The sequence below is a fragment of the Hemitrygon akajei genome, chromosome 21, assembly GCF_048418815.1.
Source record: "Hemitrygon akajei chromosome 21, sHemAka1.3, whole genome shotgun sequence".
Taxonomy (NCBI): domain Eukaryota; kingdom Metazoa; phylum Chordata; class Chondrichthyes; order Myliobatiformes; family Dasyatidae; genus Hemitrygon; species Hemitrygon akajei.
The window spans coordinates 40,434,785-40,461,253 of record NC_133144.1 but is presented as its reverse complement, the minus strand read 5'-3'; the positions used below and the strand labels follow the sequence as shown (position 1 = coordinate 40,461,253).

The following is a 26,469-nucleotide window of genomic DNA, read 5'->3' as shown; positions in this document are numbered from 1 at the left end:
TCTTGTGGGCGTTCACAGTAATTCCAAGAACTCAATAGAATCAATGAAGGATCACACCAAACAGAATAGATAAACAACCAATATGCAAAAGACAACAAACTGTGCAAATACAAAAGGAAAAAAATAATAAATAAATAAGCGTTAGATATGAAGAACATGAGATGAAGAGTCCTTGAAAGTGAGTCCATAGGTTGTGGGAACAATTCCGTTCAGTGATAGGGTTGAAGTTAAATGAAGTTATCCCTGCTGGTTCAAAAGCCTCATGGATGAGGGGTAATAACTGTTTCTGAACCTGGTGGTGTGGGTCCTGAGGCTCCTGTACCACCACCTTGGTGGCAGCCATAAGAAGAGAGAATGATCTGGGTGGTGGGGTATCCTTGATGATGAATGCTGTTTTCCTGCGACAGTGGTCAGTAGATGTGCTCAGTAGTGGGGAGGGCTTTACCATGATGTACTGGGTTATATCCACTACATTTTGTAAGTTTTTCTATTCAAGGGCATTGGTGTTTCCATACCAGACTGTGATGCAACCAGTCAATATACTCTCCACCACACATCTATAAAAGTTTGTCAAAAGTTTAGATGCCATGCCAAGTCTTTGCAGACTTTTAAGAAAGTAGAGACGCTATTGTCCTTTCTTCATAATTGTACTTGTGTGCTGGGCCCAGGACAGATCCTTTGAAATGATAACACCAGGTAATTTAAAGTTGCTGACCCTCTCCACCTCTGATCCTTTGTCTTGCTATTATTGAGTGAGATGGTATTGTTGTGGCACCACTCAGCCATTTTCAATCTCCCTCCTATATGCTGAATTGTCACCACCTTTGATTTGGCCAAGGACAGTGATGTTATCAGCAAACTTAAATACGGTACTGGAGCTGTACTTAACCATACAGTCATGAGTGTAAAGTGAGTAGACCCGGGGCTAAGCACACAACCTTGTGATGCACCTGTGCTGATAAAAATTGTGGAGGAGATGTTGTTGCCAATTTGAACTGACTGGGGTCTGCAAGTGAGGAAATCAAGGCTCCAACTGCACAAGGAGATATTGTGGCCAAGATCTTGAAGCTTACTGATCAGTTTTGAGGGGATGATAGTATTGAATGCTGAGCTGTAGTCAATAAAAAGCATCCTGATATATCCACCTTTGCTGTCCAGATGTTCCAGGGTTGAGTGAAGAGCCAATGAAATGGCATCTGCTGTAGACCTGTTGTGCTGGTAGGCAAACTAGAGCAGATCTTCATTGCTTGTCAAGCAGGAGTTGATAGCTTTCATCACCATCCTCTCAAAGCACTTTGCCACAGAGGATGGAAGTGCCCCTCGATGATGGTCTTTGAGGCAGATTACCACATTCTTGGGTACCTCAGACTGCTGAAGTGAGAGGTTAAAGATATCTGTGAACAGTCCAGCCTGTTGATCAGCACAAGTCTTTAGTACTCAGCCAAGCACCCCATCTGGGCTGATGCTTTCCGTGGGTTCACCCTCCTAAAGGATGTGCTCATGTCAGTCTCATGACTGAAATCATGGGACCATCAGTGTCTGTGGGAGTTCATTAAGGTTCCTCCATGTTTTGACAATGAAAGTGGGCATAGAAGGCATTGAGTTAGTCTGGGAGTGAAGCCTTGATGTCACCTGCAGTATGTGACTACAGTAATTGACAAGCTTGCTCAAGCGCTGAGCTTATGATGCAGCTGCAAGTAAGTTTTTCATTACATCCGTGCATACGTGTACTTGTGCATATGACAATGAGCTTGACTTTGACTGCCAGGTCACCAGTCCAGAATCAGAATCAGATTCGCTGTCACTGGCGTATATCGTGAAATTAGTTGTTTTGCGGCAGCAGACCTGTGCAATACATAAACTATAAATTAGAAAAAGAAATATAGTGAGGTAATGTTCACGGGTTGGTTCATTGTCTGTTCAGAAATCTGATGGTGGAGGGGAAGAAGCTATTCCTGAAATATTGAGAGTGTGTTTTCACACTCCTGCACCTCCTCCTTGAAGACAGTAAGGAGAAGAACACATGTCCTGGGTGACAGGGGTCCCTAATGACAGACACCACCCTTTTTGTTGCATCACATTTTGACGGTGTCCTGGATACTGGGGAGGCTACTGCCCATGCTGGAGATGGCCATGTTCATAACTTTCTGCAGCTTTTTCCAGTCCTATGCAGTGGCCCCTCCATACCAGTTGTGAACACCAGCAGCGAGCGTCATGTAGCTGAGGCCAGGAAATAGTCCCGGGCTAGCATGAAGAGATGTAACAGATTGGAGAATGGTTGGGGTGGTGGGCAATAGGAGGACTTTAGGGGTAAAGTTGTGCAGTTAGGTGTTGGATAATGTCAAAGCCGGTAGGATCCATTACTTGTCTGGCAGATGGGAAGTGTGGGGTGGAGGCACATGGGCAGGAAGAAGTGCTGAAAGAGTCATGCATACTTCTCTGGGTCAAAGAGGGCTGAGAAATGTGCGTAAGGTTTGATGCCGATAAACTGATGCTTGCTTTTAGCTGCCAGGTTTCCCACACATTTCTGAATGGATGATGAAGCCATGTACACTAGCTCACTTTTTAAAAATCTCTTTTCGTACTGCTTATTTAATTTATTATTTATGTATATTATTGTAATTTATAGTTTTTTATTATTATGCATTGTAATGTACATCTGCCACAAAAGAACAAATTTCACTTCACATGTCAGTGATATTAAACATGATTCTGATTCTGAAATTCCAACCTCTGCAGCCACAATTTTTAAACTTCTGCCCCACCACTCCCCTCTTCCAGTCTTAGAGAGAATTGAGATATTAGACATGATTGGACAGTTACTGAAATCTGAGTGTATTCACCACCTTCCTAGTTAGCCTCCATCTGGAGTGGTACTGCTTTGTATTACTGACCAGGAATCTGAACACCAACCATGGCCATGAGTATGTGTAAATATTTTTTTTAAAGTGTACTTAATTGTACCATCTCGCTCTGGATGAGTAAGTCCATGTCAGATTTCTTCACAGTACACATAGCTGAACAAAATCTGAATTTCATCTTTATATTGTCTTGCCTCAGGTCGGAGGTCAGTATTTACATTCATTCTTCTGGTTTGTTTTTGAACAAGTTGATGATGTAGAGAAGATGCATGATGTGCTTGCCTTTATTACTTCAAGAATCAGGAAATTGTGTTGCAGCTTTATAAAATTCTTGTTAGGCCTCATCTGGAGTATTGGGTTCAGGTGCTTGGAAGTAGGTGCAAGGAGGATATCAGGTAGTTTTAAGATGCTTGGAAATAGATGCAAGGGGGATGTCAGAGCTAGTTTTAAAATGCTTGGAAGTAGGTACAAGCATGATGTCTGAGGAGAAGTTGGACAAACTTTTTTTTTGGAGTAGTGGAGGTGAGGGGAGACCTTAGAGTTTTCTACAATTATTGGAGGCATAGTGTCTTTTCCCTGGGTCAAAATGTCAAATGCTAAAGGGCATCTATTTAGGATGAGATGGGGATCATTCAAATGAGATATGTGGGGCAAGTTTTTTTTTTACACAGAAGCTGATGGGTATCTGGAATGCCCTGCCTGTGAGGGAGGAAGCCAATCTGATAGAATCAGGTTTGATATCACTGGCAAATGTCGTGAAATTTTTTAACTTAATGGCAGCAGAACATTGCAGCACATGATAATTCAGAAAAAATCAATTACAGTAAGTATATGTATTTTAAATAATAAATTTAAATAGTGCAAAAACAGAAAAAAACAGTGAGGTAGTGTTCATGGGTTCAATGTCCTTTTAGAAATCAGATGGCAGAGGGGAAGAAGCTGTTCCTGAATCTCTGAGTGTGTGCCTTCAGGCTTCTGTACCTCCTTCCTGATGGTAACAATGAAAAGAGGGAATGTCCTGGGTGATGGGGGTCCTTAATAATGGATGCCGCTTTTCTGAACCATCGCTCCTTGAAGATGTCTTGGGTAGTATGGAGGCTAGTATCCATGATGGAGCTGACCAATTCTACAACTTTCTGTAGCTTCTTACAGTCCTGTGCAATAGCCTCCCCCATACCAGATGTTGATGCAGCCTGTCAGAATGCTCACCATGGTACACCTGCAGAAGTTTTCAAGTCTTTTGGGTGACAAACCAAATCTCCTCAAACTCCTAATGAAATGTAGCTGCTGTTTTGCCACCTTTATAGCTGCATCCTTTAGGACTAGGTTAGATCCTCAGACATATTGACATCCAGGAACTTGGAAATCGCTCACTCCCTCCACTTCTGATCCCTCTGAGGATTGGTTTGTGTTCCCTCGTCTTACCTTTACTGAAGTCCACAACCAGCCCTTTGATCTTACTGACGTTAAGTGCAAGGTTGTTGCTGCGACACCACTCAACTAGCTGGTATATCTCGCTCCTGTACGCCTTCTCAACTCCATCTGAGGTTCTGCCAACAATGGCTGCATCATCAGCAGATGGGGTTTGAGCTATGCCTAGCCACACAGTCATGGGTGTAGAACAGTGGTGTAAGCGCACATTCCTGAGAGGTTCTTGGAAAGACACATGAATATGCAGAGAATGGGGGGCTAGGGACCACGTGCAGGCAGAAGGGTTTAGTTTAATTGGGCATCGTTAGCTTAATTTGTTTGGCACAACATTGTGGGCTGAAGGATCTATTGCTGTGCTGAACTTGTCTATGTTCTAACAGTGATTTTAACTGACAATGAGCAACTCAAAGGACTCGATCATAGAAAGCACCAAGGTGCTATATCTCCTACAGAAGGAGCACTGCAAAAATTCTTTACCCTCCTTTTTAAAGATTCAGTTCATCTCCGTAGGTGTCTGAGAGACTGACCTCCAATGTTTATCTGCAACCAGCATCAATAAACCTAATGCTGATGCTGAGATTCTCTGTGACAAAGCAACAAATCACTGGACACAAGTAATTAGATGCTCATTAAAGTGGGAGCCCTCTGAAATTACACCATATAAATATTAATACCGAGTGAGGATGATATTGTGCAATTCACTGGGGGACCTGGGATCCTTCCAAATTCCCTGCTCATTATTTTTTGAGTTTTTTTGTTCTTTAAGTGTCAATGTGATCATTTCAAGCATTTGGAATTCTTCAAAAGAAATCTTCAACAAATTGGAATCTCAGTCGACTCCTGTTATGTATCACCCTGGGCATAATTGGTAATCCAATCATCTTCAAATTCAGCCAGATTCTGGGTAAAAATCCCACTCTGATGCCCAGAATCTTGGACAAGGCTCCAGTGTGATGCTGAGGGAGGGTTGTACTGTCAATAATCAGACTTGAACCAAATGCCCTGTTCTCTAAAATGGATTTTAAAAAATCTATTGGCATTGGAAGAAGAGCGGCTAATTACCGTAGTAATCTAACCATAGATATACCTGACAAGCCTCATTAACTGATTCTTGTGGACAATGTCGACAATTTTGTTTCTACCACAGACGCTGCTTGGCCCCTGAGTTCCTCCTGCATGTTATTTGTTCATCTGCAGTCTCTTGTGTCTCTATTCCTGCAAGTTCCTGACAGGTTTCTGCTTGCTTCCTCTGTAAACTTCAGATCATCCTCACTACTGCCTCTGTCTCTGTCACATGGCTCACCAGTGCCACTCTATTCACTGGGTCTGAGAGGACTAACAGCTCCATTTTGAAATATTCTTTCATGTTTTCATGTCCTCCATCATGCAGCCTTAGCGTTCTTCGACATCTCCACCAACCCTCAGACCCTTTGATATCTACAGAACCTTCTCTCTCTCTCCCTGGCCTTTTGCTGCTCTCCAAAATTTAATCACTGTACTTTCTCAACAATGTCCTGAACTCCCAAAGCCCTGGAAGTCACACTATTGACAATTCAGTCTCCCCCATAAAATGTTCATGGAGTTATGTAGCATGGAAGCAGACCTTCTGGCCAGATTCATCCGTGGTCACCATGGTGTCTATCTGAGTAGTCCCATTTCTTTGTGTTTGATGAATATCCCTCTAAACCGTTTCTATCCATACAGCCATCTATCTGTCTTTGAAGCATTGTAATTGTACCCACCACTATCACTTCCTTGGCAGTTCATTACCATATAGCCATGGTCCTCTGAAAAAAAAGTTTTCCTCAGGTCCCTTTTAAATCATTCCCCTCTCACCTTAAACTTGGTCCTCTAGTTTTAGACTCCTCTACTCTGAACCAAGAAGTGTGACCATTCTCCTTATCTACTGCCCTCATGACTTTATAAACCTCTGAGGTCACCCCTCAGCCTCTTGTACTCCAGGGAGAGAAGTCCCATCCTGTCCCTTTTCTTCATATGACTTCAGCCTTCAAGTCCCAATCTTCATAAAATTAACCTTGGCTTTATGGCACTCCTCTTATGTTGTTTAAAGACATACAGTATTTTAATAATGCTTCTCTTCAAATGCTTAAATACATTTTTATTGTATTTGTTGTGGGAAGGTGGGAATCATTGAAAAGTTATTCTTGTGGCACAGTACTGGTCACTCAAGTTACTGATAACCCATTCTGCTTTAAATGCTTAAAGCAGAATTAGAGTTAATTTTAGTGCAGTTCAGGTAGTCTTGGTGGGTTTCTTACACTGATTAAATGATATAAGACACCGATCTTAATCATTCTTTGGTCCTGTGTCAAACAGCAGGGCAGCAGAACTTTTGGCCTACTGAGTCCATACTGACCATCAAGCACCCATTTACACTACTCCTCCACTAGAAACGTTTTCATTCTCCCTACTTTCTCATCATTTCTCACTAGATTCTGCCTCTCACCCACACTAGGGGGATCTATGGTGGCCGATTCACCTGCCAACCCGTAAGCAATGGATCGAGTTTCTTAATTCTGCTCCTGTGTCTTTTGGTCTGTGGGAGTACAATGAAGCGCTTGAGGGAAACCCATACAATATCTGTCTCTTCAGCGATCAAAGCCCTCTCAGAGTTCAGTCCCTCTTCTCCTCTGTTTGCATCTCTCACGCTGCCCTTTACACACTCTTCATTTGTCGTTAAACAAATGGTTCTGTGGCTCAGTGTCAGCTATGTCAGATTTCACTCTGCAGAACTTTATGGAACATTGAAAGTTGTGGATGACTGAGTGCATCTTTCAGTCTTTCTGGCTCGAGCCCAAGTTGACCAGATTTACTAGTTAAGATTTTCTCCGTTGCCATGGTTGGGATTAGACACAACAGCCTACAAACCATCCAGTTCACTCCCAGTTAAGTTCTGGTGGCTTTACCGGCAAGTGAAGTCATTTATCCGGGGTTTGGCCCAAGCATGATTCATGAGAATAAGATGATCATGTGAGGGCCTTCACTGCAACTTTACTGCTTTGGATGTATTTCTACTTCAAGCATGCGCAGGAAAGACACTCTCTGCCCGCCCTTGTTTTTGACCTCCCATCCTCACAGCGACATAAAAGGGCTGAATGATCAATGTGAGCATCATCGGGTCAGCTTTACGTCAACAATTCAGTGGTCTGAATCCTACCAAGCAATCAGGCAAGAGAATTGCTCCCAATCTGGCCCCTTTAAGAAGGCTGCAAACCTCAAATACCATGCAAAAGAAATCTGTTTCAGGAATGTACAGTTGATTCATCTGGAATGATTTCTATTTAAACCTTCAAACTGCTGATAACCACCGCACAATTTCACAGTAATGTAAATGAATTAGAATTGCAGTGGTGAGGTTTCTGCAGGCATCAATGCTTCATAAACAGCAGACAGAAAAAAAATCAAACAGAATAATTGATATATTTCGGGAATAGACTGCCCTGCCATGAACACGTGCATGAATTTATGACATCCTGAAATCTTGAATAAGTTGACACATTGTGGGAAATCAGCACTTCAGCTTGTATTGTACAGCTGGACCCGAGAACTAGTGATCTGATTTTATTTTATTGCCACTGTGTATATTTCTATTTCTGTACTGTTTATTACATGCAAAGTATGTAACAGGTAAAGGTAGAAATTGGTGGCAGTGCTTGGTATTTAGCCTGATTATTGTCTGTAGAACCACCAGAATTGGAAATAGAAGAAGAGGAAAAATAACTCTCAATTATACTAAAGCCTGTTACATACAATCGACACCTTCTCTCTGTGTAGCATTTCATCCACTGAACCTCACATAATTATAATCTAATGAAGCATTTGGAGTACAGATCTTGTGTAATGTTCCTGGTTTTACCACGACCACACACAATCCAACATGGAGAAGGTTAGAATTTCTGAGCATAGTCTGGACCAATAAACCATCAATCTCATGTATGAGAGTGTGAGAGTGTGATATATGGATGTGCTTGGGAGTCACAAGGGCCTAAACTGACTGAGACCAGTTTGTTTCTTCCAGCCTGTATCTCGCATTTCCTCATGACCTTTGCCTTTTTGGCCCTATAACCATCGGGCAACTTTCATTCATTCCACCACGTTGCCTTGTGCAGTCTTCCTTCTTCGCTCTACCTGTGTGCTATAACCTCAGCTGCCAAGACCCTAGATTTTGGAACATAAAGCGATCTGCTGGAGAACTCAGTTTCAGTGTAGGGAAATGGACAGTAAAGATTTCAGATTGCAATCCTTCGTCTGAATTGAAAGCGTACAGGGGAGATAAAACAGATGACCTGGAGGGTTGGCACAAGAGCTGGCAAGCAATGGGGACTGGGAGGTGATCGTTGGAGGCAAGAAAAGGCTGCAGATTAAGGGCTCTGATAGAAAAGGAAGTTGGAACATGAAACCAAATTAGGGAAGTGAGGTGAGCAGGTGGGAACAGTGGGGAATGACACTTAGTGGGAGGAGTGCAGAGAAATAAGTTCCCATCAGTATTATTATGTATCACGGGTTGGTATAGAAACTGCTTGGTACGTGACCACAAGAAACTGCAGAAAGATGCGGACACAGCACAGAACATCACCAGTCTCCCTCTCTGGGCTCGATCTACTCTTCTTGGTGCCTTGACAAAGCAGCCAACGTAATTAAATACCCTCCCTCAACAAGTTATTCTCCCTTCTCCCCCTGCCATCAAGCAAAGGATACAAAATCAAGAAAGCATGTACCACCAGGCTCAAGGACAGCTTCTATCGTGCTGTTATAAAACTATTGGGTGGTCCAGGAGTACAATAAGATAGACTCTTGAGCTCATAATCTACCTCATTAAGGCATTGCACCTTATTGTCTATCTGTACTGCACTTTGCCTTTAAATTTATTCTGCATTATGTCTATGAAAGTTCTCAATCATTCAGGTCATTATATATTAAGCAGTGGTAAATGAAGACAACTGGACTTGCTGTGTTATCTGGAAGATGTTTCACCACTCATCCAAGGGTTCTGATCCATGGTGGCTGGTTTTCCAGTTTATAAACTCTGTGAGTTGTTTAAAGGTACAGCAATCACATGAGAGTCATTAAGAGTCACAGAGATAATGAGAGTGTCATTAGTCTTATCTTTGCCTATAAGAAGGTGTGAACTATGTGGAGACTCCGGGGTAGAGATGTTAGGACAGGTGGTCTGAAAGAGGGGTTAAAGAAGCCATCTTTGTCAGAGTGGAAAACCCATCCCTGAACAGAGGGGGTGGGGTGCGACACCACCTATCAACTACTTAGGCTACATCCACACTAGACCGGATAATTTTGCAAACACCGGTTTCGTGTAAAAACGATAGGCGTCCACACTAGGCTTTTTAAAAAATATCTCTGTCCACATTGAAACGGATATTTCGGCGAATCTCCTCCTACTGCGCATGAGCAGGACACATTTACCGAAAACAAGCGACGTGTTTGGTGTCGAATCTCGCTGTGAAAGAACGCGTTTGTGCAGTTACAGACTAGAAAAACTTAAACAACAGGCAGCTGTTGGCCCACGTGCAGGAGGACTTAAAAGTAAAAAAAAACAAATACTGGCACGTATGGAGGCAACCGACAGTATGACCCGGCTGACGACGAACATTGAAAAGCTGACTAACTCTGTTGCATTAATAAAGCAGCTTGTTAAATGTGTAAAACTTATCTGCTGTTGTGACCCACTTTCTGCACAGGTGAACCGGCTCACAAATAGCCAGCGCGCGGGGGGAGACTTTGGTAATGCACCTCTGACATCATTTCCGCCCGGAGAGGACAGGCGCTAGGGATTAAATGCCAGCGCCGCGAAGTTTGAATAAACTAGTTTCGAAACAACTTACCGACTACGTGTCGTTATTCAGCGCTGTGTGTAGCACATCGCTACATTGGTGACCCCGACGCTCCAAACAGGATTTGGACCAAAGATGACCGACTCTTCATCTGTTCACGTAGTTTCGCTAAAAATGCTGACTTTCTGGACGCTATGACCACGTGTGTGGTTTAGCCAAGCAGAAGCCCAGTTCCAGATTCGGCAGATATCTTCTGATTCCATGCGTTACTACCACGTGGTGAGCGCCCTTGACCAGGAGATGGCCGCCCAGGTTGCGGATTTCATACAGTCGCCCCCGGAAGAAGGCAAATATGAAGCATTCAAGGCGCTGCTCATTGGGACCTTTGGCCTCTCGCGGCGTGAGCGGGGTGCCCGCCTGCTTCACCTGGATGGTTTGGGAGACAGGCTGCCGTCAGCATTGATGAACGAGATGCTGGCCCTGGCTGACGGACACAAGCCCTGCCTCATGTTCGAGCAAGCATTCCTAGAGCAACTGCCCGAGGACGTACATCTGCTGCTGGCCGACGCAGATTTCAGCGATCCCCGGAAGGTGGCAGCCCGGGCAGACGTGCTGTGGAAAGCCAAGAGGGAGAGCGTGGCGTCCGTCAGTCAGATTACCAGGCCACGTGCCCAACAGCAGACCAGACCAGGCCCGGCAGGGGGGCGCACACAACACAGAGGCAGGAGCGAGGAGGACAGTGAAGAGTGGTGTTTCTACCAGCAGCAGTGGGGCACAGAAGGCCACCATTGTTGCCCTCCCTGCAAGGGCCAGGGCCAAGGCCAGCTGCTGCTAATGACTATGGCGGCTGGCCACCAGGACAGCCTCTTGTACGTCTGGGACAAACAGTCGGGACACCGCTTCTTGGTCGACACTGGAGCGGAAATCAGCATCTTGCCCCCGACGGGGTACGACACCCACAACAGGAAGCCAGGACCCACCCTGAGGGCCACAAACGGCAGCACGATATGGACCTATGGCACCCGCACAGTGCAGCTGCAGTTTGGCGCCAGCCAGTTCACGTGGGACTTCACACTGGCCGCAGTGGCCCAATCACTCCTGGGGGTGGACTTCTTGCGAGCTCACAGCCTGCTGGTCGACTTGCAAGGGAAAAGACTGGTACATGCCGAGACTTTCCAGACATTCTCCCTGGGTGAAGCCAAGTTGCCGGCCCCACACCAGGACTCCATCACGCTGTCAGACAATGAATTCACCAGAATCCTGGTGGAATTTCCATCGATTCTGGCACCACAGTTCACGGCAGCCATGCCCAGACACGGGGTTCAGCACCACATCCCGACCCAGGGACCACCCCTCCACGCCTGCGCACGAAGGCTCCCCCCGGAAAAGTTCTGCCTGGCGAAGGAGGAGTTCAAGAGGATGGAGGAATTGGGGATCGTACGGAGGTCCGACAGCCCATGGGCCTCCCCCCTGCACATGGTGCCCAAAGCAGCCGGGGGTTGGAGACCATGCGGCGACTACCACAGACTGAACGAGGCTACAACTCCAGACCGCTACCCCGTGCCGCACATACAGGACTTTGCAGCAAACCTGCATGGGGCAAGAATCTTTTCCAAAGTAGACATCGTCCGGGGGTACCATCAAATCCCGGTGCACCCTGAAGATATCCCCAGAACAGCACTCATCACCCCATTCGGCCTGTTCGAGTTACTCCAAATGCTGTTCGGCCTGAAGAATGCCGCACAGACGTTCCAGCGGCTAATGGATGTGGTGGGACACGACCTGGACTTTGCGTTCATCTATTCATCCTTATAGCCAGCAGTAGTCGTCAGGAGCATCTGTCCCACCTCCGCCAGCTCTACTCCTGCCTGAGTGATTTCGGCCTCACGATCAACCCGGCCAAATGCCAGTTTGGTCTCGATACCATCAACTTCCTGGGCCACAGGATTACCAAAGATGGGGCAACACCTCTGCCCGCCAAGGTAGACGGGATCCGCCACTTTGCCCGGCCCAACACGGTCAAAGGCCTGCAGGAGTTCGTTGGTATGGTGAACTTCTACCACCGTTTCCTCCCCTCAGCAGCCCGTATCATGCACCCTTTGTACACCCTGATGTTGGGTAAACGCAAGGACATTACTTGGGACAAGGAAGCTGCAGCCGCTTTCGTTAAAGCCAAGGAAGCCTTGGCAGATGCCATGATGCTGGTGCACCCCAGAACAGACGTTCCAGCCACCCTCACAGTGGACGCATCCAACACAGCCGTCAGTGGGGTGCTGGAGCAACTCATCGAGGGGTGCTGGCAACCGCTGGCGTTCTTCAGCAAGCACCTACGACCACCCGAACTCAAGTACAGTGCTTTCAACCGGGACCTGTTGGCACTGTATCTGGCAATCAGGCATTTCAGGTACTTCTTAGAAGGCAGGCTGTTCACCATGTTCACGGACCACAAACCGTTGACCTTCGCGTTCACGAAGATGTCTGATCACTGGTCGGCTCGCCAGCAGTGACAGCTGTCCTACATCTCCGAGTACACGACGGACATCCAGCATGTCTCGGGAAAGGACAACGTCGTGGCGGACGCACTCTCCAGACGAGCTATCCAGGCCCTGTCCCTGGGGGTGGACTATGCAGCACTGGCAGAGGCGCAGCAGGCAGATGATGAGATGCCCAGCTACAGGACCGCAGTCTCGGGTTTGCAGCTGCAGGACTTTCTCGTAGGCCCAGGTGATAGGACCCTCCTGTGCGATGTGGCTACCGGCCAACCTCGCCCCATCAGCCTGGAGGCAGCGAGTTTTCGACTCCATTCATGGTTTGGCGCACCCATCTATCAGGACAACATCCGGCTGGTCTCCAGCAAGTTCGCGTGGCACGGACTTCGCAAACAGGTCAGTGAATGGGCCAGAATGTGCGCGCAGTGCCAAACAGCCAAGGTGCAGCGGCACACTAAAGCCTTGCCGCAGCAGTTCAAACCCACCTACCAGAGGTTCGACCACATTCATGTGGATATTGTGGGCCCCCTACCAGTGTCCCAAGGAGCGCGGTACCTCCTAACTATGGTAGACCGGTTCATGAGGTGGCCAGAGGCGGTCCCACTCACTGACACATCTGCCGATTCCTGCGCCCGAGCACTGATCGCAACCTGGGTAGCACGCTTCGGGGTACCGGCCCACATTACCTCCGACAGAGATGCCCAGTTCACCTCCAGCCTGTGGTCGGCTGTGGCTAGCCTGTTGGGAACGCAGCTATACCACACTACTGCCTACCACCCACAGTCGAACAGTCTAGTGGAATGCTTCCACCGTCACTTGAAGTCGATTCTCATGGCCCGCCGGAGAGGACCTAACTGGGTGGACAAGCTTCCCTGGGTCCTGCTTGGAATTCGCACAGCGCCCAAAGAGAATCTGCACGCCTCGCCGGCCGAGTTGGTGTATGGCACACCCCTGGCCATCCCAGGAGAGTTCATACCAGCCCCAAGGAGGCAAGAGGAAGAACCCACAGCAGTCCTGGACAGACTATGCGAGAAGCTCGGCAACCTGGCCCCCATACCGACTTCACAACACGGACGGACCCCGACCCGTGTACCCAAAGACCTGCAGAACTGTAAGTTTGTGTTTGTACAAAGGGACGGACACCGGGCACCACTACAGCAGCCATACAAGGGGCCATTCAAGGTGATCAACAACAACGGATCCACATACGTTCTGGACATTGGGTGGAGAGAGGAGGTTTTCACGGTGGACCAACTCAAACCAGCCCATGTGGACTTGGCGCAGCTGGACAAGGTTCAGGCACCGCGGCGCAGAGGCAGACCGCCCAAACAGAGACTGATCCAGGCTGTGGACATTGGGGGAGTGTATCGCTGGTTCTGGGGGTGGGGGGGTTATGTGGCGACCCACTTTCTGCTCAGGCGAACCGGCTCACAAATAGCCAGTGCACGGGGGGAGACTTTGATAATGCACCTCTGATGTCATTTCCACCTGGAGAGGGCGGGTGCTAGGGATTAAATGCCAGCGCCGTGAAGTTTAAATAAACTAGTCTCGAAACGACTTATCGACTGCGTGTCATTATTTCAGCGCTGTGTGTAGGACATTGCTACACTGCATCAGTATTATCTTGTATTTCCATACAATGTTACAGTAGACTGTTACACATCTATTGTCAGAGAAGTACTTGTATAAGTAGGTAAACCACCTTCATACAAGCAAGGACAGAAAACAGGGCAAAGTGAGTCTGTGTATTTATTCAGTAAGTTATGTGTCAAAGTATTTGGTGAGTACATCTCTAACTCTTCTGGCTTCAGTCTCATTGCCATCTGTTCTGAAATTTTTAGATTGTGTGGAGGGTTGCATTCAGGAAAACAATGAAATGGTGCACTGCCGTCTGACAGCGTTTTCAGATTTCTCCGGTTACCCCGTCTACACTGATCTGCCCAAGTGGCATTTTCAAAATTACACACCCTGGACAGCGTTTCTGAAAATCTCCGGTTTCAGGGGACGAAAACGCCGTTCTAGTGTGGATGGAGGGTAAAAACGAAGAGAAAAAGCTTCGGTGACAGATTTATCTGGTGTAGTGTGGACGTAGCCTTATATTGTCCTAACATCTCTACCCCGGCATCTGCACAACAGTTCACACCTCCATTCTTGCAAAGATAAGACTAATGACCCTCTCATTAACTCTCTGAATCTTAACAACCTTCATGTGATTGCTTTACCTAGAAACAACTCTATGTTTATAAGCTGGAAAACTACCCAGCATGGATCAGAACTGAAGAAGCCTCTTGGATGAGTGGCAAAGCATCTTCTAGACAACACAGCAAGTCCAGTTGCCTTGATTTACTACTGCTTGATACTTATTCTGCATTATTATTTTCCCAGTTTTACCATAATGCACTGCAGTAATAAAATCGTCTTTATAGATGGCATGAATAACAAATATTTTCACTTTAGCTATGTGACAATAATAAACCAAATTACAAATTTAAATTCAAAAGAGAATCAGTCTTCGGGGGGGGGGGGGAAGAATTTGTTTACATGTAACCTCCCCACAGTATTGTATTGTGACACCACTGTCTCTTATGGCCACAAGCAGCAAGCTTCACTGTGGGAGGTCACTTAAGAGTGTTGCTTTGGAAACTGACTAAGCAATAAGTTCTATTGATATGTGTGTAACTAAACTATACTCTGTTAAACAATGCAGCATCCACTGATACTTCCAGCCCATTGAAACCAGCCATAGAGTGTGGGACATTCTGATTCTGCTTGTTGTAAGCAGGCAGGGAACAACAATAAATGAATTGAATTGACTTTATTATTTACATCCTTCACATACATGAGGAGTAAAAATCTTTGTTAATTGACTCTCCTCCATACTGTTCATTGCAATACAGTGGATCTGTGCATAGTTTTTGAGTTACTTTATATATTTACTATGGACAAAATAGATTTAGGAACATAAGTAAAATTGAAAATCATTCATAACCTGGGGATTGCAACAGAGGCACAGAGATAATTTGCATTGCAGTTTGATTCTCGAGTACAGACTTATTTATGCGGTGAATGAAAATTGTCAGTCAGCTATACCAGATACATCGACAATTTTTCTGTTTCTTACTCATGAGTAATCACAGGAACATTTCATGAATCCTGATTGTTAACAACAGTATCACTCTGTTAAATCACTCTACATGAAGCCACTGTAGTGAAGATTATGCCAGGCTGTTTCAAATACACTCTCCTTCAGGTTAACAGTGACCATTTTAAAATTGGCAGCAATATCAAAATGCAAAATATCACAGCAAGTGCACATATCCATTGGATCCTGAGCTATCCCAGAGCAATTGGTGGTATCACTGAAAGTGGGAATTTCTTATTCTTTCAAATGATGTAGAAGGAGATCATTCAGTTAATGGACTCTAAGCTGACTCTCAGAGCATGTCTTCTTGTACTTTTCTCTATAACCCGTTCTCCCTCACAAACACAATTCTTCCTGATGCTCTCACCACTCAAAGCTGTTTACAAGCAGCTGATTAACCCATCAACTAGAAGGCTTTAGGATGTGGCATGAAAGCGGAGCAACTAGGGCGAATGTGTTCACAGAGAGAGTGTGCAAACTCCACACAGACAGCAACATGAGATCAAGACTGAATCTGGGAGGCAGCAACTCTACCTGATGTGCGCTGTGTTCCCAGAACCAGCTGTTTCTTTTATTACATCAAAGAACTTGTCTTGCATTTTTGTAGACAGCCTGTGTCCCCTTTTAAGCTGATGGCCTTAGAAAGCTATGCTTCAAGAGGTCAGAGAATTTATCATCAACTGGAAACATTTAAGTACTGTACCCAGCATTTGCAGTTGTTTTATTTTAGTACACGAGAAACATTTTAAACTAAAAATGCTTATTCTTTTTGTTGGAACTGCAGAAGCTGAAATTTAATAAAATGTAAAATCAACAGCACCAAACAGCAAAAGTAATAAAAGCTGATAAAGGGATTTCAAAGTGAGCAATGAAAACTGCTATTAATGTGTAAGAAGCAGATAGGTCTCTCAAGATGAAAGCAGGTTAGAGTCTAATGGGTAATAAAGAAGTGATCGAATGTTTATAGAGCAGAACTGCACAAAAATAGGCCCTTTGGCCCATTTAGCCTGTCCTGAACTATTATTCTGCCTGCATTGACCTGCGCACAAACTGTAGTCCCCCATACCTCCTCCATCAATGTACCTATCCAAATTTCTCTTAAGTGTTGAAATCCAACCCTCATCTAACACTTCCACTGCATGTTCCACCCTCTTGGGTGAAGAGGTTCCACCTGATGTTCCCCTTAAGCACTTCACCTTTCGCCCTAAACTCATGACCTCTCATTCTAGTCTCACCCAACCTCAGTAGAGAAAGCCTGCTTGCATTTCCCCTATCAATACCCTTCATAGTTTTGTATACCTCTATCAAATCTCCCCTCATTCTCCAATTCTCCAGGGAATGAGGTCTTAACCTCTTCAGTCTTTCCCTGTAACTTAGGTCCTCAAATCCCAACAACTTCCTCTGCACTCTTTCAATCTTATTGATGTAACTCAGATGCCATAGAGCCATTAAGCACAGAAACAGGACCTTCAGCCCACTGTGTCCATGGACTTCTATGCCCTGACGATTCAACTACTTGCCTCTTAAATGTTGTGAGAATGTCCACCTACCCCACCTCTTCAGTCAGCATATTCCACACTCCAACTACCTTCTGTGAATAAAAGTCTTTCTCAAATCCCCTCTAAACCCTGTCCCTCTCACCTTGAACTGATGCTCTTTCATTTCAAACACACTCATTGAGGAAAAAATATTTGTACTCTGTTCCCCACATAAATTGCTCCAGGGAAACAAGCCCTTCTCTCCCGACTCCCTTTATAACTGAAATAATCCGACCCAAGGATCATTCACAGAAAGGGGGGAAGGATGAAGCACCAAAAACACAGTCAGCACAATGAACATATAGGTCACGTGGAAGCTACTGAGGTTGAACATCAGGACCAGAACAACTGGTGTAAGAGCATAAGGATGGAATAGTAAAGGTTAGATGATTCATGTGAAGTTTGGTCAATTGTTTTGTGACATTCAGCATGATTCAACTGTCCCTTTGAACAACTAAGTGATACTAATAAATTGGGTGAATGATGAAATTAACAGATAGAAAGAAAACACAACAACCAGCTCTGAGTGGGACTTGGGGCAGATATTTGGACTGGCTCTCTCCTCCCATCTCTGAGCTATGAGCTACAGGGTTGCTGCAGCATTAAATGTCATGTTGTAAAATTAGTCACAGGAAGAGCAGCATGTTTCTGGCATGGCTGCCAAGAAAAGATCCTGAAGGGAATAAATTCTTTGTTCTGCTCTTCATTCACTTTCCTTTTATTTCGCGTATTTAGTGATACAGCATTGAATCAGCCCTGTGAGCTGCACCCAACCTATTTAACCCTAGCCTAATCACAGAACGATTTAAAATGACCAGTTAACCTATGGAATAGGTACATTTTCAGTCAGTGGGAGGATACCTGGAGAAAACCAACACTTTGACGGGAAGACGTACAAACTCTTTACAGACCATGCCAGAATTGATATTCAAACTCCAATGCCCAAGTTTTAATAACATCACACTAACTGCTGCACTACCATAGCACCCACTTGTGCAGGCGTTTGAGGCTACTGTCAATTTATATCAGGCCCAGCAATCAGAGAAACAGAGAACTAATTTGAAAGAGTTAGTTAAATTAGTTTGCACCTGAATATTCTTTGGGTGCACCATTGCCACAGTTAATCAAGATAAGAGCAAAAATTCACTCCAAGGAGTCCTTATCTGCTGGAGGCTTGTCTGGGGTTAAAGGGCTCTGCATGTGCATGGGTGGGAGTGGGAAATGGGCTTTGTTTTTGCTGTTGTTGTTTGTTGCTTGCTGTGTTGTTGTTGAGCATCATGGGTGTGCTGTGTTGGCGCCGGAATGTGTGGTAATATCTGCAGGCTGCTCCCCCCCCCCCCACCCCAGCACACCCTCTGGTATGTTAGTTTTTAATGCAAATGATGCATTTCAGTGCATGTTTTGATGGAAGTGTGACAAATAAATTTAAATCTTGATCAAAACATTAAGAGTTGGGATATGAGACTCAAGGTTGCATATGATAAACATACTTTGATAATAAATGTACTTTGAACTTTGAAGAAAATAAAAACTGGTTATAACTTCATGGTCATCTTAATGTTATGGATATTTTTTGAATTACTGATGACTAAACATCATTTTTTCATGCATAAAGACATATGTCTTTATAGGAAAGACAGTTATGGGAAGATTTTGAAGTATTCAATGGTACGATGTCTTCTGGTTGATAGAAAATATTTAATTCCTATTGATGTCCCACAATATTTTTAACAGATAATACGTTTGAGGTGAAGATGAAGAAAAATTCTGGGGGTTTAGGATTCAGTTTCCTGCAGATGTGCACAGAAGCAGACGACCCCAGAGAGAGCTTGGTGAGAATTAAGAGGTTGTTTCCAGGGCAACCAGCTGGAGAGACCGGTCAGATTGAAGTTGGAGATGTCATCCTGGCCGTCAATGGAGCTGCAGTCAAGGGGCTGTCATATCAGGTGAGTGTCTAAAACAGTGACTGAAACTAATGAACTGTCTACACTGGGGAAGTGAAACCAATTCATGATCTTTGTTAAAATATGACAGAGAATGCTCAAAATGTACAGCAGGTTAGAAGCAGAGGTACATTTAAAGCTGATGACCTCTCATCAGAAACACATAACCTCCTCCTATTCAGTAGTAATTGTATGTGAAGATTCAAGTTCTAGAAATTTCTAGTGTTAGGTTACCTTTGACCAAGGTGAAATGTGTGTTAGTTTCAAGGTGAAATTAAACCCTACATGATTTAACCCATTGAAGTTAGTGAAGCCAAACCTGTGATGGTGACTATAGGGAGTGTCACACTTCACACCAGTGACCAAAGATGGGGCAGAATCACTTCTCTGACTTTTTGTGAACTAAACCTTAACTGTTAGTCTCCCTTGGTAGATGTTGCCCAACTTGCTAAGATGCTCTTACATTTTGTGTATTGCTCTAGATTCCAGTAGCTGCAGTCTTTTGTGTCTCCAGTGATCAGAGTGTTGGAGGGTTTGGGGCTATGGGGGATTTATGACATCTGAGAGTCAGTGGCTTTAGTGATCAGGACCAATGAGGTCAGGGTAGTTGGGCAGATGGTGATGGGATCAGGACAGACGGGTGTTGTAAGGATGAGATCAGTCAGAGACTTAGATACATACAGCGTAGAAATAGGCCCTTCAGCCCACTGAGTCCATGACCAACCACCCATTTACACCAATCACATTTTATTTTCCTCACACTCTCAACAGCTTCATCCCCCAAAGTCTCCAATAACCCACACACTAGGGTTGATTTACAGTGGCCAATTGGCCTACCAATCTGCACGTCTTTGGGATATGGAAGGAAGTGGCCTGGGGAAATCCATGTGGTCACAAATGGAATGTATAAACTCCACACCAACCAGGATTGAATAAGTCTCTAGTATTGTGAGATAGTGACCATTGGAGGCAAATGAAAATCTTGGGACAGTCTGAAAGATAGAAGGTTGCTATGAGAGTTACCATCAAGATGTTCCATTCTGATACTGTACCATAAGACCAAGAATAACCAACTGTCTCCGTGGTCTACCTTTAGCAGCCCTTAATGATGTATTGCAGGAACAAGAGCATCAGTTCTGTTTCTGATGCAGGAATAATAGATTCAAAAGCAATTTTCACAAGGGGAAATGTCCAGTTACATTTCCAGAGTGAACAAAAATGGAAATGGTCTTACAGAACACAAGAGAATCTGCAGATAATAGAAATAACATCTCCTCTTCACTGACAGTCAACACTGCTGCACTTCAAGGATGCACGCTTAACCCACTGTTCTATTCTCTACACCCATAACTGTGCGGCCAGGCACAACTTCCTCCATCTATAAATCTGCTGACAACACAGCTAGTGTTGACAGAATTTCAGATGATGACGAGGAAGTGTACAGGAGTGAGATAGATCACCTGGTTGAGTGGTGATGCAACAACAACCTTGCACTCATTGCCAGTAAGACCAAGGAATTGATTGTGGACATCAGGAAGGGAAAGTTGAGGGAACAAACATGCGTCCCCATCAAGGGATCTACAGTGGAAAGGCTGAGCAATTTCGAGTTCCTGGGTGTCAATCTCTCTGAAGATCTATCCAGGGCTCAACAACCATATTGATGTAATTACAAAGAAAGCATAACAGAAGCTATATTTCATTGAGAATTTGAGGAGACTTGATACGTCACCAAAGATTCTTGTAAATTTCAGCAGATGTACCATGGAGAGTATTCTAGCTGGTTGCATCACCGTCTGATATAGAGGGTCCACTGCACATGATCAGAAAAAGCTGCAGAAAGTTGCAAACTCTGCCAGCTCCATCATGGGCATGAGCCTCCCCAGCATCAAGGACATCACCAAAAGGCGATCCTCAGAAAGGTGGCATTCATCATGAAGGACTCCCTCACCCAGGACATGTTATCTTCTCATTGTTGCTATCAAGGAGGAGGTACAGGAGCCTGAGGACTCACGTTGATCATTATAGGAACAGTTCTTTCCCTCCACCATTAGATTTTTTTACACATATTTCTTATTGTAATTTAATGTTTTTTATTATTATGTATTTCAATGTACTGCTGCTACAAACCAACTAATTTCATGACATATACCAGTGATAATTATAGCTGATTCTGATGCTGGAAATCAAGATCAGTGCACACGAAATGCTGGAGGAACTCAGTACGCCAGACAGCATCTGTGGAGGGGAATTCTCCATTGTATTTCTTCCTCTCCATCGATGCTGTAGGACCTGCTGAGTTCCTTCTGCATTTTGCTTGAGATGATCTTACACAGCTGGTCAGGGGAGGAGAGAGCCAAGGGAGCATGTGTTAATCGGCTGGAGTCCATGATTCTCCAAGTGACACAAATGCTGTAGCACAGTGGATGAGAGTGTGATGATTGAGGGTGCTGCTCTCTCTGCAGGAGTGTAAATGGAAGGAGATAAATAATGGCAAGAGAAAGAGGACTAGCGGTGCTAGAACTATGAGATACACAACACAGCAGTTGTTGGAAACGTAAAATAAGGGATGCAGTGAGTTCAGAGAGAAAAACAGACTCCCAAAGATATCCTGTCTATACTTCCTCTCACCTGCTTCCTGTTAGGAATGAATTCCAATCTTCCAATCTCTCTAGCTCAGTTGTATCTACACTGATTGACAAGGATTTCCACGCTGGTCCATCTGAAAAGTACTGCATCACTCTTTCCTGAACTGTGGCTTCCCGTCTTCCATCAGTGGCAGGGCTCTCAAGCCTGTCTTCTGTTTCCTGAATTCCTGCTCCCACTCTCACCTTCCTTGTTCTCATCGTCCACCCACCAGCCTCCACTTTCAACAGGCTGGTTGCAACTTTCACCACTTTCACCTATTGTCCCCCAACCAGGTGCATCATTGCCCTCTCCTTCCCCTCCACTATTTTAAAGGTCCTGCTAAAGGGTCTTGGCCCAAAATGTTAACTGTTTATTCCCCTACCATAGATGCTGCCTGACTTGTTGAGTTTTTTCAGTGCTTGGTGTGTGTTGCTCAAGAGTTTCAGCAACTGCAGAACCTCTTGTGTTTATAAATGAACCATTGCGTCTGTGAATCCTGAATCCACTCTTAACAGCAGCAACCAATTCCCTTACAATACTTCGCCACACAACTGCATGACGTGGAATGCTTGCCCTTTTACTTCTTCACCTCCCACCATCCAGGGACCCAAAACACCCTTGGATGAAGCAGTAATTCACTCACACTTATTCCAGTTTGGTATTTAGTGCTCACAATGTGGTCAGCTCTGATGAGAAAATTAATCACAAATTGAGTGACTGCCTTGGAGAATCCACAAATTTGATCCTGAGCTTCTAGTTACCTGTCCCTTTAATTCTATGCTTCGCATTCTCTCTGACCAATCAGTATGTCTTTCTATTTTGTTCCCACAAAGCGCAATTTGATTTCAAGATGCAGCACCTCATCTTCAGTCAGGGCATGTTGCAATCTGGGGCTCAGTATTAAATTCAACAGTTTCAGATTATCAGCCTTTCCTGAAAATTTAAACTAGACTGCAGATGCTTGAAATATGAAATAGAAACAGAAAATGCTGGAAATACACAGCAGGTCAGGCCAGGTCCATCAGAAGGGAAACAGAGTTAATGTTGTGGGTCGAAGGCCCTTCGTTAAAACACCATTCTTACAGTTAAGATTAGAGACAGCAGTGGATAATGATGAAGGATCTTTGACCGAAAATGTTTATTTGGTTTTCCAACCCACACATGAGGTCTGGCCTGCTGAGTTTTTAACATTTTCTATTTATGCCAGAAGTGAACAGTGCCAATATAAAGCCATCATCCATGACCAACTCGGGTTTTCACTCTCCATAGATGCTGACTGGTCTGCTGGGAACTTCCAGCAATTAATTTTATTTCAGATATCCATCAGCTGGTGTACTTTACATCTCACAGTACCCAGTATGTTTTAATTCTGTTCCCTCATCATCGCCCATTATTTGCTCTTCTTCAGCAATGATTACCAAGCATTTGTCAACACTCCATAAATGTCCCCAACAGCAGTCCATAAGACATAAGAGCAGAAAGAGGCCATTTGGCCCATTGATCCTCTCCACCATTTGATTATTGCAGATTTATTTTCTTTCTCAACCTCGTTCTCCTGCCTTCTCCCGATAACATTTGATATTCTTACTAATCAAGAATCTATTAACCGCCACTTTAAATATACCTAACAGCTTGGACTCAACAGTCTTCCGTTGCAATGAATTCCACAGATTCGTCACCCTCTTGCTAAAGGAGTTCCTTCTCGTCTCTGTTCAAAGGGATGTCCTTCCGTTCTGAGGCTGTGCCCTCTGGTCCAAGACTCTCCCACGAGAGGAAACATTCTCTCCACATACACCCTATCAAGGTCTTTCAATGTTCAGTAGGTTCATAGAATTGTACAGCATAGAAGCAGACCCTTTGGCCAAATGCCTCCATGCTAATCAGAAACACATTTATTATCACTGACGTACGAGGTGAAATTTTATGACATCTGCAGCATTTCCTGTCATTTTTAAATTTCCACTCTCTCTGTGCAGCAAAATTCTCTAAATTATACCTTCTAGCACATTCTAAATTATTGCAAAATTTGAACACTCCTTCCTACAAATCATAAACACAAGAGGTTCTGCAGCTGCTGGAAATCCGCGTAACACACATAAAATGCCGAGTTCCTCATTTGGTGTGTTTCTGTCATAATAAAGCTGATACTGACAATACCGACCATGTCTCTAGATTAGATTCACAAAGTGGGCATTATTGAGTTAACTAGAACGTAATCTTGGGCTCGATGTTGGTAGAGTTCCAGCAGCCACAGTCCCACAGCAACCGCAAATCCATTGTGTCAGCCTCCCAAATGCTTGTTTATATGTACAGGCTGTAAATAAGTTGGGCATTTGTAACCTGGGGAGAACCTGTTGTTCTCTAGTTACCATTTTAAACATCCATGTTTTGGTGAGAGGGTGTGATAAATAAATCTTGGATAGAGGGTATGGAGAAGGCAACTGAGCTACAGGAAGAGCCTCAAGTGTTTACATGGGAGAAGGGAAGCTCTGGCGATATTTTAGTACATTTATGTTTCTGAAGGATGCATGCAGCATAATTATCAAGCTGGAAAATAATCAGAATGGAAGGTATTGAAGAATGGGGTGAAGATGCTGGAAGGTGAGCTGTTAAATGTGGAGTGTGGTAGGGTGGACATAAAGGGCTCTGTTGTCATCTGGGAGGGAGAGTTAGTGGTGCGTTGTTCTAAAGGATGTCTACCCAAAGCTCTGAGTAGTGGCAGCATTACTTTTGCCTTGTGGCATTCCTGTCCATGTGGTGAAGCAAGACTCCACTAGCATTCTCTTGCATAGTTGATCTTCCACCATCTCCAACCTGATGCCTTGATCTTTATTTTCCACTTGGCTTGTCTCCCAGATTTCCAGAAGGGCCATTGACTCAACAGGATCCTGCCCACTCTTCATTCTTCACCAACTCAACCATCACCAACACGCTCATTCTCAGGGCTTCTTCCTTTGTGACCTACCTGGCATGAGTCTTTCCAGCAATGTTTAGTATCAAGATTTCAGTATCCACAGTATATCTGATTAGTGATCCATCCCAGGATCATCACAGTTAGTATACAGCACCTGCATATTGGACTCACTCCAAAGCTCCATTGACTTCAGTGAGGCAGAGTACAATGCATTGTCCTGACTATATAATGCATTGAGTGCTGCTGATTAATTTCTAGGCAATTACTTTTTAAATTATTTTTAATGGATAAAAGAACAAAACCAAGAACAGTGTATTCAGAGTGACAAAACTAATCTTACCTGAAGGCATGAGGGGCAGATTTAAGGCAAGCATTATTTCTTAATATGACTGTGATATAGCGTTGGATAAAATGTTCAGAAATAGTAGCTAAGGAATAAGAGGTCATTTAACGAGTACAGTGGAACTGGTGTTGTGAACAAATAAAGTCGAACTGGCTAAATGTTTCTCTTCAGTTAAGCTTCTTGGTGTGACCTTATAATCTGGCATTGAATTTTCATCTTTTAAAATTATTATCCTGATTATTTTAAAGGCAATAAACAACAGTTATTAATTAAGGTATTTTTAGGCTATATTTTAGTTCTTATACAGATGAGATGAAGGAGTATCAGTTTTCTCTCACACCCAAGGTGAGCAATTCCCCTTCTCTATTAACACCATTAATATTAACTGTTCACTTCTTTTTCCTAGTAAATGATTTTCCTCCTTAAAGTGGGCCGCCACTTTGGGGTGATATTCCACAGGTACTGTGGTTCCTGGAGTCTTGCACAAGCCATCTACTTTCCTCATGAGCCAAGTCAGTGTTTGGACTCAGATCATTTGCCCCAGTCCAAGCTTTGGATGACCTGAACCACGCGTGAGGATTTTGGGCAAATGGGGCACTGGAGGGATAGTCAACCAACTGTGATTGAAAGACTGATTTTCCCTTCTGAGATTAGGCCATTGATAGCAATTCCTTAATATCTTGAATTGAATTGGTTTGTTATTGTCACATGTACTGAGGTACAGTGGAAAGCTTGCCCGGCATGCTGTTCTAGCAGATCAGAGTGCACTAAGGTAAAATTTGCAGGCTAATTCTACCATTGTGCAAAGTGATTTAGTTTCACAAGGACTGACTCAGCCATTAGATTATTTCACGTAATCAGCAGTTCAAAGGGAGGGTCTTGATCCAAAATGTTGTCCTTCTATAGATGATGCCTGACTGACCCATTGAGTTCCTCCAGTATTTCATGTGATGCTCCAGATTCCAGCATCTGCAGTCTCTTGTATTGTGTTTTTTTAAAATTTTCATTTGACCTAGCATTTCTCTTTAGTTTTGTTTTTGATGCATGTGGCTAATTCATGCTGACCTTTGACCAAAAGAGGATAAAAAAAAAAATTTTCAAATATGCTGTGAGTTGAGATTTTTGAACTGATTAGTTGCTAAGTATTGGTGTTAGACTATCTGTTCCTATCAGCCATTAACACATTAATTTTCTGCACAGGAGAGTGTAAACTGCTCCATGCAAACTCTGTGCCTTGTTTTAGTGAAAGAGCCTGACCTTATAGCTAAGGTCACTGACTAGCTATGCTGAGATTGATTATACCTAGCTCCACTTTTAACCTAGCTGTCCTTATTGGACTCCAGTATTAAATCTTTGTCAACATTTTAATGTTG

General features: G+C 44.3%; 1 protein-coding gene across 1 annotated transcript in view; it reads left to right on the top strand.

Annotated features, from left to right (window-relative positions):
• The window catches only part of ptpn20 (protein tyrosine phosphatase non-receptor type 20), a 419,828-nt gene that overhangs the window by 255,908 nt on the left and 137,451 nt on the right, over nt 1–26,469 (top strand). The window contains exon 28 of the mRNA XM_073025740.1: nt 19,006–19,217. Within this exon, the coding sequence (XP_072881841.1) occupies nt 19,006–19,217 (212 nt within the window). The remainder of the gene's footprint in view (nt 1–19,005; nt 19,218–26,469) is intronic.